The sequence below is a fragment of the Jaculus jaculus genome, chromosome 4 (genome assembly GCF_020740685.1).
Source record: "Jaculus jaculus isolate mJacJac1 chromosome 4, mJacJac1.mat.Y.cur, whole genome shotgun sequence".
Taxonomy (NCBI): Eukaryota; Metazoa; Chordata; class Mammalia; order Rodentia; family Dipodidae; genus Jaculus; species Jaculus jaculus.
Window position 1 is genome coordinate 14,339,581 of NC_059105.1, and position 16,036 is coordinate 14,355,616.

Sequence of the window (16,036 nt, forward strand, 5' to 3'; positions counted from 1 at the left end):
CACTACCTTAAGGGGCTGGAGAGATGGCTTAGTAGTTAAGCACTTGCCTGTGAAGCCTAAGGACCCTGGTTTGAGGCTGGATTCCCCAGGACCTACGTTAGCCAGATGCACAAGGGGGCATGCACCTGGAGTTCATTTGCAGTGGCTGGAGGCCCTGACACACCCATTCTCTCTGCCTGCCTCTTTCTCTCTCTGTCACTCTGAAATAAATAAAAACTACATTGAGATTTCATCTCACTCCTGTCAGAATGGCTACTGGCGAGGATGTGGAAAAAGAGGAACTCTTATACACTATTAGTGGGAATGCAATCTGATACAGCTATTGTGGAAATCAGTGTGGAGATTCCTGAGACAGCTAAAAATAGAGTTACCATATGACCCAGCTATGCCACTCCTAGGCATATATCCTAAGGACTTGTCTCACTACCTTAGAGATACTTGCTCAACCATGTTTATTGTTACTCTATTCACAACAGCTAGGAAATGGAACCAGCCTAGACGTCCCTCAACTGATGAGTGGATAATGAAGATATGGTACATTTATACAATGGAGTTCTACTCAGCGGTAAAGAAAAATGAAGTTATGAAATTTTCAGGAAAATGGGTGGATCTGAAAAAGATTATACTTAGTGAGATAACCCAGGCCCAGAAAGCCAAACACCACATGTTCTCTCTCATATGTGGATCCTAGCTACAAATGTTTGGACTTCTATGTGAGTTGAAATAAAACTCAGTAGCACAGGCCAGTAAGCTAGAAAGGGGACATAAAGGAAATAGAAAGGGAGGGAGGGGGATTAATAGGATGGTATTGTATATATGTAAGTAGAAGCACAGGTTAATGGCGATGGAAAGGCCTAAGTGAGGTAAGGGGAGGAGACTAAGTAAAGGAAAAGAGGAGGGAGGGCTAATCAAAATCTAAGAGGGTTGGGTGTGGTGGCACACGCCTTTAATCCCAGCAGTTGGGAAGCAGAGGTAAGAGGATTGCCAAGAGTTTGAGGTCATGCTGAGAATACAGAGTGAATTCCAGTTCAGCCTGAACTACAGTGAAATCTTACCTTGGCGGGGGGGGGGAATCCAAGAGGATATAAAAAAACAATCATATGGAAACCTACCTTTTTAGACAATGGAACACTCAGAAGCCATAGATTGTTACTAGAAAATTTTCAGTGCCAGGGATGGGATACCTTCCAGTGAATTGTTGGCCAGGGAGGTCACTGATACCCTCAAAACAATACAGGCCATTGCAAACTCTTGGTTTCCCACCAGGAATAGATGGTAAGACTCTATTGCTGAAAACTCCACATACTTGGACTGCAAAGTCACTGAGAAATCCTGCTGGAGCTAAGCTAAAAACCTCCTCCATGTAGACCAGCTGACAGAAAGCTGGAAAAAGCTATGCTGCATGCAGTTCCATGGGAGAGAGAGAAATCACCAGTGAAGATCCTCAAGAGTGGATACTATAAGCCTTAAATTTGGCCAGGCAGGCCAAATGAGCCAACGGGTGCAATAGTGGCATGTTTGTTATAGGGGAAGCCAACTGATCTCAAATTTGACTGGAGGCCTGCTCCATGGGAGAGTTTGTATCCCTGATACTGAAAACCTACAAGAGGGGTATTCATGAGCCCTATGGGTGTTAACATCTGCTGGTGTCTGGTTAAATTTATATACTATGTTCACCAAACTGCTCAGTAAGCACTTCTCTTAATGTTCATACCTGTATATTAATGCTACTCTCACTTTTGGTTAGAGAAGCTTCTTTTATCAGATGGAAGTGAACTTGGGATGACTTAGAAAGCACCATAGTGCTAAGAAGAAGTGACAGAGGAGTGCTCAGCACTGAAACATCTCTATCACACCTTCAAAGGCTCAGGGTCCATTGCAGAAGAGGTGGCAGAAAGAATGTAAGAGCCAAAGCAAGGGTAGGACTCCTTACAACATGCTCCTCCAGACACAAACTGGTCTGGATATCTATGACCTCACAGTGCCTGATACTACCTATACAAGCCCATCATAATAGGAGGAAAAGATCATGTCAGTAAAATAAAAGAGAGACTGATTGAGAGGGGGAAGGGGTATGATGGAGGGTGGAGTTGCAAAGGTGAAAGTGGGGGGAAGGAGGGAATTACCATAGGTTGTCTGCAATTATGGAAGTTGGCGATAGAAAAATAAATTAACTGGGCATGGTGGTGCATGCCTTTAATCCCAGCACATGGGAGGCATAGGATCTCCATGAGTTCGGGGCCACCCTTAGACTACACAGTGCATTCTAGGTCAGCTTGGGCTAGAGTGAGACCCTTGAAAACCCAAAAATAAATTAATTAAAAAAAATGCAAAATATTTTCATTGAATCAAATGATAATGAATACTTTGTTTTATTCTAAACTGTCTTTCCTTCTTTTTTTTTTTCCAAGGTAGGGTCTCACTCTAGCCAAGGCTAACCTGGAATTCACTATGGAGTCTCAGGGTGGCCTCGAACTCACAGCGATCCATCTACCTCTGCCTCCCGAGTGCTGGGATTAAAGGCGTGTGCCACCACGCCCAGCTGTCTTTCCTTCTTATCGTCCTCTGGGCCCTTTCTGAACTGTTCTCTCTTGGGGAATTTTCCATCTGCCAACAAATTTAAGTTTAGTTCCTCAACAATGAACTCTTACAGTAACTCAGTGAATCAGGTCAACTTTTAGCTTCTTTTCTACCATACCTCCATCTCCAGTGTGCTGGGCTCCTTTTTGTTTTCTTTTTAAAAAAACTTTTCTTGTGAGTGTGACAAAGAGACACAGAACTGGCATGCCAGAGCCTCCAGCTAGCACACTCAAACTCCAGATGTATGGACCACCTTGTGTGCATGTGTGATCTTGCACTTGTCACCTGATACGTCTGGCTCACGTGGCACTCAGGGAGTTGAACATGGGTTCTTAGGCTTTGCAGGCAAGTAACTGCTAAGCCAATCTCTCTAGCCCCCCTTTTCATTTTTATGCTTTTTAAAAATTTTTTATTAGTTTTGTACATAGTGTGTATACAGTCATGTTGGTTCCATAGTTAGCCTCCACCTTGTCCTCCCCCCTCCACAAGGACCCTCCTCATTGGGGAATATGGATCGTGCATTGTGGGGTTAGCCTTAGCCATCAGTTATGGTTAAGAGGCAATGACTCTGTGCATAAGGACCCAATGTATGGCTCTAACATTCTTTCTACCCCCTTCTTCTGCAAATTTCCCTTAGCCATGTTGGGGTAATTTTAGGTCTGCTTTGGTGATGAGGTCTTGGGAGCCTCTGTGTCTCTGGAAATCTGGTTTGCTAGGCCAAAGATGTCAGGGAGAAGCTCATTGTTCTGAAGGTGGTGATGCATGCCTGAGCCCAGCACTTCTTTGAAGGCTGTGTGGATGCGGTGTCGAGCCCAGCTGTCGACATAGAGCACTTCCAGTCCAAAGCAGATCGTCTCCTCCTCACATTCACCACCCTCAACAAAGTGCAGCACAGCAGGGAAAGTAGAGCACTGGCATTGACGATCAGCCTTGGCACAGTACTTGTTGCTGTCAGTGGGCAGAGTAACGCAGGGCACCACAGAGGGCCTCTATGTCCTCATAAACAAAGTCCTCCTCAATGTCCCAGACGAGCTCAAAGAGCAGTGCGATGGTTTCACCAACAGCAATCTGCAGGCTCACACTTTCACTGGACAAGACCTGGGGCTGCCAGGGCAGCTGTCTGTCAAGGATGTGGGTGATGTGGTGGCTGGGACAGATGGTGAACAGCAATACCCAGGCCTGCAGGGCAGCACAGAGCAGGTCATGAAGGTTGGCAGGGACCGCAGCAGTGGTGGAGCCACCTGTACCACAGGACCGGCTGAAAACACCTTCCAAGCAGGCAAGGCAAGAGACCAGGTCGTGGACATCTGCAGCAGCCCAAGCCGAGAGCAGAAGCGCAGTGGGGCCGGGCGGCAGGACTTGCTGTGCCATCACTGAGCACAGAGACAAGCAGGGGCTTCAGGCTGTGAAACAGCTCCTCACCCTTGGATCCAGGGCCCAGCTGCACACAGAGCAGGCCGAGCACAGCAGCAGCTAGGGCCTGTTCCTCACCCTTCCCTTTCTTTAGGCACTTTTCCAGGGCATCGGCCAGTGTGAGGCTACGTTCCAGCAGGAGGTCAGGGAGCAGGCGGGAGGCCAGGGCCAGGCGCAGGCTCTTCAGTGCCCCTTGCCTTGTCTGGGCCCTCTTGTCTGTGAGGCAGTCCACATATTCTTTCAGCTTTTCCTCCAGGTCTTCCTGCTGGCCCTGTTCATTTATAGCTTCCCCACCCAGGCTGACTTCTGCAGCAGTGCTGAGAAGGCTGGGACATTCGCTAGTGGTACTGTGGGCCTCACTGGCTGCTTCATCCTTGCTGGAACCTGAGTCCGCTTGGCCACTACTCGGGGCACCCACAGCTGGAAGTTCCTAAGTGATCAGAGAGCTGTTTTTTTTTTTTTAATTTTTAAAAAATATTTTATTTGCATTTATTTATTAGAGAGAGAGGTAGACAGAGAGGGAATGGGTATGCTAGGGCCTTTAGCCACTACAAATTTCAGACATATGTGCCACCATGTGTATCTGGCTTACGTGGGTTCTGGGAAGTCGAACCTGGGTCCTTAGGCTTTGCAAGCACCTTAACCACTAAGTCATCTCTCCAGCCCCTTTGTTTATTTATTTATTTTGGGTTTTTTTTTTGAGGCAGGTTCTCACTCTAGCCCAGGCTGACTTGGAATTCACTATGTAGTCTCAAGCTCTCCTTGAACTCACGGCAACCTTCCTATATCTGCCTCTTGAGTGCTGGATTAAAGGTGTGCAGCACCATGCCTGGCATACAAGTAAATGAGTCTTGAGTGCCACCCCACTGGTAATATTTCACCATTTCATAAGAAATGGGAAATCAGAAGATAACCCTTCCTCTGGTAGTCCTCCAAGGACGGCCTTGCTGGGGACCATATCTTCTCCAGTCTTCAACTTTTTTTTTTACCAGCAAACAAAAATGGAACATCAGGATCAGACTCCCCAGGACAGGCTGTGGAAGCTGACGATATAGTAAAACAACTTGACATGGAACAGGTGGATGGAATCACTACCAGTACTACTACATCAACTAATGGAGCAGCATATTCGAATCAAGCCATTCAAGTGAGGCCATCAATAAGTAATGGTTTAGAAGAAACAGTTAACTGTGATATCCCACCCCTTACAGCACCAGTCACTCCAAAAAGTGGTTATTCATCATCCCACGCAGAGGACACCTATGAGGAAGACTGGGAAGTATTTGACTGCTATTATTTTATCAAACATGTTCCACCACTGACAGAAGAACAACTAAATAGATAACCTGCTCTTCCATTGAAAACATGAAGCATACCAGAATTCTCTCTAGTTTTAGATCTGGATGAAACCCTAGAGCACTGTAATCTAAATGAACTAGAAGACTAGTGATCTATATAATTGGAAAAGGCAGACTCCTAAATTCTCTGAGAAACCACAGGGGCTTATTGATCTTCTGGATTCTATTATTTTTACCCACCTACCAACATGGGATGACTGTCAACAATTGTCACAGATTCTCTTTACCACAGAGGAAAGAGACAGAATCCACGATGAAGCCCGGAAATTGGTTCCGGGTGCAGATGGGAATCCCACCAATAATCAAGCTATCATTGACACCTTCTTTGCCTTGACTAGACCAGACTGGGATTTCAACACAGTGGCAGGTAAGGAGAGACTCCAGGTATACCGCCAGACTCTAATGGGGTGTCTCAGGGCTGCCACTAGGCGTCCCACTAATTTGGCTAAGGTGAGTGATGTGCAGCAAGGTAAAGATGAGACTCCTGCAGCTTTTCTGGAGAGATTCATGGAGGCATATCATACATACACTCCTATGGATCCAGAGCTTCCAGAAAATAAGACGACAGTTATTCTCAATTTTGTTAACCAGGCAGCCCCAGACGTAAGGAGGAAGATTCAAAACCTGGACAGGCTAACAGATAAGTTTGCGGGAGCTGGAGGCACTGGCAGAACGAGTGTATAATAACAGAGAGAGTCCCAAGGAGCGTCAAGCCCGAGCTATTGCCTCAGCAAATGAAACAAGTACCCACAATTTGGCTAAGATTCTCCTGGCAGCCACCGCAGAGCCCCCTGACACCCAACGTCGGCAATACAAGAAACTTGCAGGAGAGCAAGGTAAGAAGGGACCTTCACGAGAAAGGCCCAAACTCCCTTGTAACCACTGTGCTCACTGTAAAGAGATGGGGCACTGGGTAAAAGAATGTCCTAAGAACCCTCCTCAGAAAATCAGCCACACAGAGCGAGTGCGTGTCCTGGAATTAGAAGGGCTTAATAACTGAGGGAGATGGGGTTCAGACCCCCTCCCCGAACCTAGGCTAACCTTAAGAGTGGAGGGGATACCTATCATTTTTCTAGTGGATACTGGGGCACAGCATTCGGTGCTAACAAAGCCCCAAGGGAAACTGTCAGATAAAAAGTCTTGGGTGCAAGGGGCCACTGGTATGAACCAGTATTCATGGACTACCCGAAGAACAGTGGACCTTGGCAAGGGCCGGGTATCCCACTCTTTCATGGTCATACCTGAATGCCCCTACCCCTTATCAGAAAGACTTACTAATCAAAATAGGAGCTCAAACTTCTTTTGACCTGGATGGGCCTCATCTTACCAGTAGAAATGGGCACCCAGTACAAATACTGACCATGCAATTGGAAGATGAATATAGACTCCACCAACAACCAAGTCCCATGATGGACATTGCTGAGTGGTTGCAAAAGTTCCCTAAGGCCTGGATAGAAACAGGAGGGATGGGACTGGCCTTCCATCGACCACCCATTTGGGTGGAATTAAAGCCCGGAGCAGCTCCCATCAGAGTGAGGCATGTTGAGAGAAGCCTATATGGGAATCACCCCCCATATTAGGCGACTCCAAGACCTTGGGGTGCTTGTCCCCTGCCACTCTGCATGGAATACTCCACTCCTACCTGCAAAGAAGCCACATACCGGGGATTATAGGCCAGTCCAGGACCTAAGAGAAGTTAACAAATGGGTGATGGATATCCACCCAACAGTGCCAAACCCCTATACTCTCTTAAGCTCCTTGCCTCCCTCCAGAATGTGGTATACTGTTTCGGACTTAAAAGATGCCTTCTTTAGTCTACCACTGGCAGCACAAAGCCAGCCACTATTTGCCCTTGAATGGCATGACCCAAAACAAGGGTTTAATGGACAATTGGCCTGGACGCGACTACCCCAAGGATTCAAAAATTCACTCACCCTGCTTGATGACACTTTGCATGAGGATCTGGGTGAGTACCGGCAACTGCACCCACATCTGACTTTATTGCAATATGTTGATGACATTCTGATAGCCACAGACACAGCTCAGGCTTGCCAAGCAGGCATGGAAGATTTATTAACAATTTTAGGAGACGTGGGGTATCGTGCTTCTGCCAAAAAGGCCCAAATTTGTTTAAGAGAAGTAACACATCTGGGATACATTCTTTTTTTTAATATATATATATATTTTAATTAATTTATTTATTTACTTATTTGAGAGCGAAAGACACAGAGAGAAAGACAGATAGAGGGGGGGAGAGAGAATGGGTGCGCCAGGGCTTTCAGCCTCTGCAAACGAACTCCAGATGCGTGCGCCCCCTTGTGCATCTGGCTCACGTGGGACCTGGGGAACCGAGCCTCGAACCGGGGTCCTTAGGCTTCACAGGCAAGCGCTTAACCGCTAAGCCATCTCTCCAGCCCTGGGATACATTCTTAAAGACGGACAGAGACGGCCATCCCAGGCCAGAAGAGAGACTGTGTTAAGCATACCATCTCCCACCACCCGCAGAGTGGTGTATGAGTTCCTGGGATCCGCTGGGTTTTGCCATCTATGGATCCCTGGGTTTGCTGAAAAAGCCAGGCCCTTCTATGAACTGACCAAAGAAGGAAGTCCCTTCCAGTGGACTTCAGCCCAGGATCAGGCACTTAATGAAATAAAACATGCCCTGCTGACTGCACCTGCACTAGCGTTGCCTGACATTAACAAGGCCTTCTGCCTCTGTGTAGATGAAGAAAATGGAATAGCTAAAGGGGTGCTAACTCAGACATTGGGACCTTGGAATCGACAAGTTGCTTACTTGTCAAAGAACCTGGATCCTGTAGTGGCAGGATGGCCCACATGTCATGTTGGTAAAGATGCCAACAAATTAACATTAGGGCAGGTAGAGGGAGTTCTCAAACAACCTCCCGACCGATGGATAAGTAATGCTCATAATGCCTAATGCATTATCAAAGCCTACTTTTGAACCCGCCGCATATACAATTCTTTCCCAGCATAGCCTTAAACCCCGCCACCCTGCTGCTGCACCCGGACCTGGAGGGACCCCTCCATGATTGCGCAGAGATCCTGAGCCAGGTTTACAGCATCAGAGAAGACTTGACTGACCAGCCCCTGCCAGATGCTGAAGTCACTTGGTATACTGATGGCAGCAGCTTCATAAAAAAATGGACAAAGGTATGCAGGGGCTGCTATGGTGAGTGAGACAGAGACTGTCTGGGCAACAGCATTACCTAGAGGGACTTCTGCACAGCAGGTGGAACTTATTGCTCTGACAAAGGCTTTGCAACTAGGCAAAGGCAAGAAGCTGAATATGTATACAGACAGCTGTTATGCCTTTGTGACTGCCCATGTACATGGGGCTATCTATCAAGAGAGAGGCCTCCTCACAAAATAAGGAAAGACAATCAAGAACAAAGAGCAAATTTTGGACTTGTTGGCTATCTTATGGTTGTCCACTAAACTGGCTATTATGTATTGCCCTAGCCACCAAAGAAATGATACTCCGGTGGCCAGGGGAAATATGAGGGCAGATGAAGTCACTAAGAGGGCTGCCCTAGATGCTGAACTGGTGTTGACTCTACTCCCAGACCTAGCACCTCCAACCTTACCTGACACTCCAGGATATTCAAAAGAGGACACCAAACAGACTAGCAAGTTGCCTCTAACACAAGAGGGCGCTGGAGGTTGGATCAAAAGTGGGGATGATAAGTTGATCCTTCCCACATGCCTGGCTCAGCAGCTTCTCCAACACTTACACTGGTCTACACATCTGGGCACAAAATGGACTGAAGAGCTGATAAGGCACAGTCACCTTAAAATACTCAATTTAAGATCTCACATTGAAGAAATTGCTAACAAATGCCTAAGTTGTAAGATGACTAATGCAGCTGATCATCCTAAAGGAAGCAAGACATGCCAGCGAGGCTCCAAGCCCAGAGCACACTGGGAATTGGACTTTACTGAGGTAAAACCTGGTAATTATGGTTACAGATATCTTTTAAGTTTTTGTAGGTAATTTTTCAGGATGGACTGAGGCTTTCCCCACCAAGCACAAAACAGCTCAAGTGGTAACTAAGAAAATCCTAGACATCCTTCCCAGGTATGGAATGCCTGCTCTTTTGAGCTGAGACAATGGACCAGCCTTTATCTCTCAGGTAACACAGGAAGTTGTTAAGATTTTGGGGGCAAATTGGAAATTACATTGTGCTTATAGACCCCAAGGCTCAGGACAGGTAGAGAGAATGAATAGGACCCTAATGGAGACCCTTACTAAATTAACTATGGAGACCAGCGGGGACTGGGTATCTCTCCTTCCCTTTGCCCTCTACAGGGTGCGAAATGCACCCTACATGATAGGCTTAACACCCTATGAAATAATGTTTGGAAGACCACCCCCAGTTCTGCCTGATTTAAAGGTGGAGTTAATTGCTGAATTTGATAATCAACAATTGCACAAATCTCTTCAATCTTTTGCTAGAACTCATAAGGAGGTATGGCCAAGGTTGAAGGCCATATATGAGACTGGACCTCCCCCACCAACTCATGGTTATAATCCGGGAGACTGGTGTTTATTTGCCGCCATCACCGTGAGACATTAGAGCCCCACTGGAAGGGACCCTAGTCATCACTCTGACCACGCCTACTGCTGTGAAGGTGGATGGGATTGCCACTTGGATTCATCACACCCACATCCGACCGGCAGATCCACGCTGAACCTGAGGACTACCAACCACGATGGAAAGTCAAACGGGATCAAAAATCCCCTCTCAAACTCAAGCTTATATGATCTTAATGTTTGTACTATTCACCGCTTGTGCCCCCTGTAGCCTCTTTTCTCCCCTCAATCCCCATCAACCAGTCAACTTGACTTGGGAAATCTATAACCTAGCTACTCAGGAGGTTCTAAATTCTACCACTGGTTTCCAATCCCTTTGGACCTGGTTTCCAGATCTATATTTTGATCTAGCAACTTTTCTCGAGCTTCCATGGTCCGACTCAGTAACTCAAAAGCTTCATTTCTATGTTTGCCCTGGTTATATTGGGGGGAAGACATATTGTCAGCAGTGTGGAGGGGCAAATGAAACTATTGTGGAACTTGGAACTGGGTGTCTACAGGACATATCTAGGGGGCAGCCCCAAAGAAAGATGACCTGTTGCCTATATCCAGGGGCGCCACCCCCAAGTGTAAGCAGAACTTGGCGGGAAGTCAGTCATTGTCTTAAGTGGAGCACAATATGTTCCATGGACTCGGCCTGAGGGACACTGTAACCCAATCAAGCTATCATTTACTGAAGGGGGCAAATAAGAACAGAGGTGGCTACAGGGACTAATTTGGGGAATAAGAATCTATGACCAGAACAGCCTGACCCCTGTGACCCAGGTGGGTTATTAAGTGTTCAGCTGCGGGTATCGTATCCTAAAACTTTGCCCATGGGCCCAAACAAGATCCTATTGCTACCACCGCAACCAGAACCAGCCCTTGCCTGACCCCACTCCAACCCCAGGAAACATTCTTAGTTCTAGTTCTCAGGCCAGCATTCCTCCACAAATACCTAAACTAGGTAATCCCCTTCTTACCCTCCTTAATCACTCCTTTGTGGTCCTGCATGCCACCAGACCAGACCTTACTATGGCCTGCTGGCTCTGCTATGGCACTGCCCCCCCCCCTTTCTATGAAGGGATAGCAGTCTCTGATTCATACAGTGTGTCACCAGATGTACCAGAACGAGGACTATGCATTAGTGGTGCCAGTCCCAATTCAATTCCTCCCCCCTGTGTAACCAAACCATCTTTTTTATCAACACATACCCCTCTTATCTTATTCCCTCCAAAAACTCCTGGTGGGCTTGCAGCATGGGACTTACCCCCTGTGTTAGCGCATCTGTGTTGGCTAATGCTAAAGATTTCTGTGTACAGGTACAGCTAGTCCCCAGAATAACCTATCACTCAATTGAAGAAATAGACCAACAACGAAGTGCATATCCAGTTAGAATAAAGAGAGGACCTATTACTGCTCTAAGTGTTAGCTTACTGATAGGTTTGGGATTTGCTGGAGCAGGAACAGGAATAACCTCCTTAGTAACACAGAAGCAACAGTGTGCTGACCTTAGAGCAGCTATAGATTTGGACATTCAGGAATTAGAAAAATCAATTTCCCATCTGCAAGAGTCACTTAATCTCTAGCGGAGGTAGTCCTGCAAAATAGAAGAGGCTTAGATCTACTCTTTCTCCAACAAGGAGGACTATGTGCAGCCCTGGGAGAAGGATGTTGCTTTTATGCTGATCACTCCGGAATTGTTAAAAAATCACTAGCCAGAATCCATGAGGGATTATTAAAAAGGAAACAAGAACGAGAAGAATCTCAAGGATGGTTTGAGTCATGGGTCAGCCATTCTCCTTGGTTGACCACTCTGTTGTCTGCTTTAGTGGGGCCATTACTTTTATTTTTGTTGCTGATCACAATGGGACCTTACATTGTTAATAGAATAATTACCTTTGTTAGAGAATGAATTAATGCAGTGCAGATCATGGTGCTAAGTATCATCCTCTACAGTCTCTTCCCCAATAAAGACCCAAGGATGGGTCTCCTGAAGTTACAAGTAGAGGGGGAAATGAAGGACCCAGAAACTGAACTACGTCATGACAGGCTTCAGAAGAGTGATGCCCTGGTTAGACCTAAATTACAAGTTTCAGCTTAAACAAAGGAACAAAGGGGCAGTTGCCCCGCCCCCTGCCCAGGACACCTGAGACTTGCCAAAGACTTGTCCCCCCTACCTCCCCGCCCCGGCCAATTGAGAGATTTGTCCCGCCTACCTCCCTGTTCCGGCCAATCAAGATACATATAAATGTTATTGCTGCTCGTTTAGCCAATCCCAACAGTGGTTGCTTAGTTACCTAGCTCCCACCTGCCAACCTTGCAGCTAATGTCCTAAGAAACCAACCAATCATGTACCCATTCCCTACTTCTTTGTTCAAATCCCTATAAAAAAAAAACTGCCCCCTTGCTGCTTGGGTATCTTGTATGGATCCACTGCATTGGTGAGGTCAAGAGACCAAGCTTAAGCTGGAAATAAAGCTCCTTGCCCTTGCATATGTGTATGGTTCTCCTTGGTGATCACTGAGGGGGTGCCGAGAACTGGGCAGAACACCACCATGCCCAGATCTATTGTTACTTTTTAAAAAAATATATATTTTATTTATTTATTTGAGAGAGATAGAGGCAGAGAGAAAGAGAGAGGATGGGCATGCCAGGGTATCCAGCTACTGCAAGTGAACTCCAGATGCATGCACCCCCTTGTGCATCTGGCTTACAGGGGTCCTGGAGAGTTGAACTGGGATCCTTTGGCTTTGCAAGCAAACACTTTAACCACTAAACCATCTCTCCAGCCCATATCATTGCTTTTTAAAAATTTCCCTACTTAACTGAATTGCATGTATTGTTGACTACTCAATGCTTACATATGTATGCTAAATAACCTAGCAGGATTCTGCTTTCTCTTGGGAGTGAAAGGTACATGTGATACATAAACCTCACACCTTTCTCTCACAAAACACACTTAGCACACTCAAATGTGATGTAACATAGTATGTGTAGCCAAGCATGGTAGTACACACCCTGAATCCAGGCAAGGAGGGAACATGAGTGCCAGGCCAGTCTGGGTTACATAATAACACCTTATCTCAAAACACAAAGCAAAACAACAAAGTCTATTTATAAATGTGTTTTAAAGTACTAGGAACATTGCATTTCATCACTTCCTAAGCCCCTCCCTCCAGCTAGGGGTATGGAAAGATGATTGTGTAATAGGGGCTGAGGCACTGAAGTGAATTAACTCAACCAGATTTTCACCCACTAAGATTTGCTCCAGTCACAATGAGGCTAAGCTTGGGTTCATTTTCTCTTAGGACAACTGCTCTGTCTCTTACTACATATGCACCAGAATACTTTGTCAAGGAGCAGAAGAGAATTTACGTTGCTGACAGAGTATATTTTCCTAGACTGTCAAGGACTCTCTCACTGTGACCCGCCTTTGAAGTTTTTATTGTTCAGCAGTAGGTGCCGCCCCTCAACCTTTCTTCACAACTGTCAACACAGCCTTAGGACTGGCCAGCACATCCACCTACTCTGTGGCCTTGACTCAGTCAGGCTCTGATCTTTGCAGGGCTCCATGCCAACTGGTCATAGGACTCCAGGAGCCATGAAGTAGAGGAAATCTGTCCAAAGCCCAGAGGAATGATGATAGTAAAGGCCAGGGTGCGACTGAGTAGCTGAGCTTCCTGCTTGGTGTGCAAAGGGAAAACCCTGCCTATCAGACAAAGGGCCCAATGGCCTCTTGTGTGCCCTGCGGCTTGAAAAACTTAAAGGGACTGCAGGGCCTAGAGAGGCAGTGAGCACTGGGGACACCACAGTTTAAGTGAAAACAACCCTTCTGACCCAAACTCCCCCACCTTGGAATTCTTCCCTAAGCTATTTTTCCTACATCCAGGAGAGAAGCAGCATTCCTGGGTCAGATGCCCGTGTCCTTGGAGATCTCTGAATCACTCAGGGTTTACTGAATCTAGAAAGAGGTAGATATAATATAATCTAGATATAATATAATCTAGAAATAGTAGATATAGCTGAGTATGAGCTTAACTAGAGGTGAAGCTGGAAGCCTGTTCTGCAACCAATAGTGACTACTGAAATCCACCTGCCAAGTCACTGGATCCTGCTTGACCATGAGACGTCTTCTGGATTGGGTCCTTTCATACACAGACCTAGACAACAGCAACTGGGATCATTCACTTGGAGCCATGGGAAATTCACCAAGTTCACAGACTCACAAAAACCCAACAGCTGAACAGCCATGGGGAAAAAGTCTCATAAGCAATAATGTGAAACTGGAACAGCAAGACCTAGGGCTGGGTGGAAATATGAAGGGAGAAATGGTATGGAGGGGTGAATGGAAATGGGCTCAGCAGATCATGGCCTCTTGCTCTTCTATGAGGAAATCTGAAGGCTTCTAAAAGTGGCTTTTCAGGATGGGGGGTGGGGGGTGGGAAGAGGGAGGAGTAGGGGACAGAGGACCTAAGACAATAAGGACCTTCAAGGAATCTCACTCAATCACAGGACCAGGAACTTCTGACCCAAGTGTGCTCAGCATATCATCTCCTCTTTAGCCACAACTTAAGCGCTGCAGCAGGGCTTCAAACAAACCACACATGGCTCTCCAAGAGTAGAAACCAAACCCTACTTTATAAGGCTGCTTGGCTATCACTGGCTCCTCTACTGAGATAGGAAGTATCAGGCAGACAGGTGACAGAGGGTGAACTTTCCTCGTCATCTTACCATCACCACCAACCCTCCAGCCCTCCAGATGCCTATATCTACAAAATAATCAACTCAAAAAAAAAAAAAAAAAAAAAAAAAAAGAAAAAAGAAAGAAATACTCTGATGAGGGGCAAGGTGGAGGAGGTTCAGGCTGGTCAGCAGGCCAGTTCCTGTGAGGTAGCTGACACTGATGCTCCTGGGTAGGAGGCCAGTCATGCTCACAGCAAACAGGAAGGAGTCACTGGTAACTGGGACGTGGAGGAAACAGAAAATCTCAAATTCTGCCCAGAGTACTTGATCTCAGGTAACACCTGGGTGGAGACGTTGGGCTCTTTGCAGGTGTCTTCAGTGTCCTTTAAGGAAGAAGGCTTCCTAGGGAGAGGGGAAAGGCTGGCTTCACTCTTCTTGAGCTTGGGTGTGGCCCCATCTTCAGAGGGCAGCAGGTTTCCCTCGGAAGAGCTGTGCTTTCTGAAAGGAAAAAAGAATTGCAACTGAGACCAACCTGTAGTCCACTCCCAGAGTCTGAGGCAGACAATGACAGCACTACAGTGCTGCGAACCAAAACCGACATGGACATAGGAGCAGCCATGTGACTCATTTATATAAAGGGGTAAGAGTTCAAGTGCAAGTGTGAATGTGGGTGAAGGTAAGAGGCCTCAGGAATTCTCACAGCCAGCAGACACAGATGAAAGTGGCTGCTTCTACAAATTACCCTGGGCTGAGAACCCCAGAGCCACCAGGAAGATGATGTGCGTATTCTGATTCCTATCAACTCCCAATTGCAGACTGTTTCTTTTACTGTTAGTCTGGGATGAGAAAGGATAATATATATCATATTCCTTCATTAAAGCAGTACTCACCCCAGCCTGCTGGGCTCTGGCTTGCTGAAGGCATTGGGTGTCATATTACTCTTTGAGGCAGTCAGAAGCGCTGTTGGCAGAGACCACTAGGAACAAAAGAAGTGAGGGTTGGAAAGATGGCTCAATGGTTAAGGCACTTGGCTGCAAAACCTAATGACCCAAGTTCAATCCCCTAGTACCCATGTAAAGCTAGATGCACAAAGTGGCACATGTAGCTGAAGTCCATTTGCAGCGGTTATGGGCCCTAGTACGTTCTCTCTGTAGCCAAGCATGGTGGTGCACGCCTTTAATCCCAGCACTCGGGAAGCAAAGGTAGGAGGATTGCCTTGAGTTCGAGACCACCCTGAGACTACATAGTGAATACCAGGTCAATCTTGGCTAGAGTGAGATCCTACCTCAAAAAAAAAAAAAAAAAAAAAGAAAGAAAGAAAGAAAGAAAGAAAGAAAAAAAAGGTACAAGAAAAGGTGGGGCACAAGAGCCAGGCTGAGGCCAGCCAGAGTTCAGAGTCTTGGGACCC

At 46.6% G+C, this 16,036-nt stretch overlaps 1 protein-coding gene and 1 pseudogene across 2 annotated transcripts in view; both read right to left on the reverse strand.

The window, feature by feature from the left end:
• Positions 1–3,185: 3,185 nt before the first annotated feature.
• LOC101609306 lies at positions 3,186–7,343 on the reverse strand (annotated as a pseudogene).
• Positions 7,344–14,564: 7,221 nt separating this feature from the next.
• Ttll4 (tubulin tyrosine ligase like 4) overlaps positions 14,565–16,036 on the reverse strand; it is a 56,041-nt gene continuing 54,569 nt past the window's right edge. For both annotated transcript variants that reach the window (XM_045147399.1, XM_045147398.1), the window contains exons 19-20: positions 15,519–15,604; positions 14,565–15,126 (exon numbers count right to left, since the gene is read on the reverse strand). In XM_045147399.1, the coding sequence (XP_045003334.1) occupies positions 14,877–15,126; positions 15,519–15,604 (336 nt within the window). In that variant the 3' untranslated portion in view covers positions 14,565–14,876. The remainder of the gene's footprint in view (positions 15,127–15,518; positions 15,605–16,036) is intronic.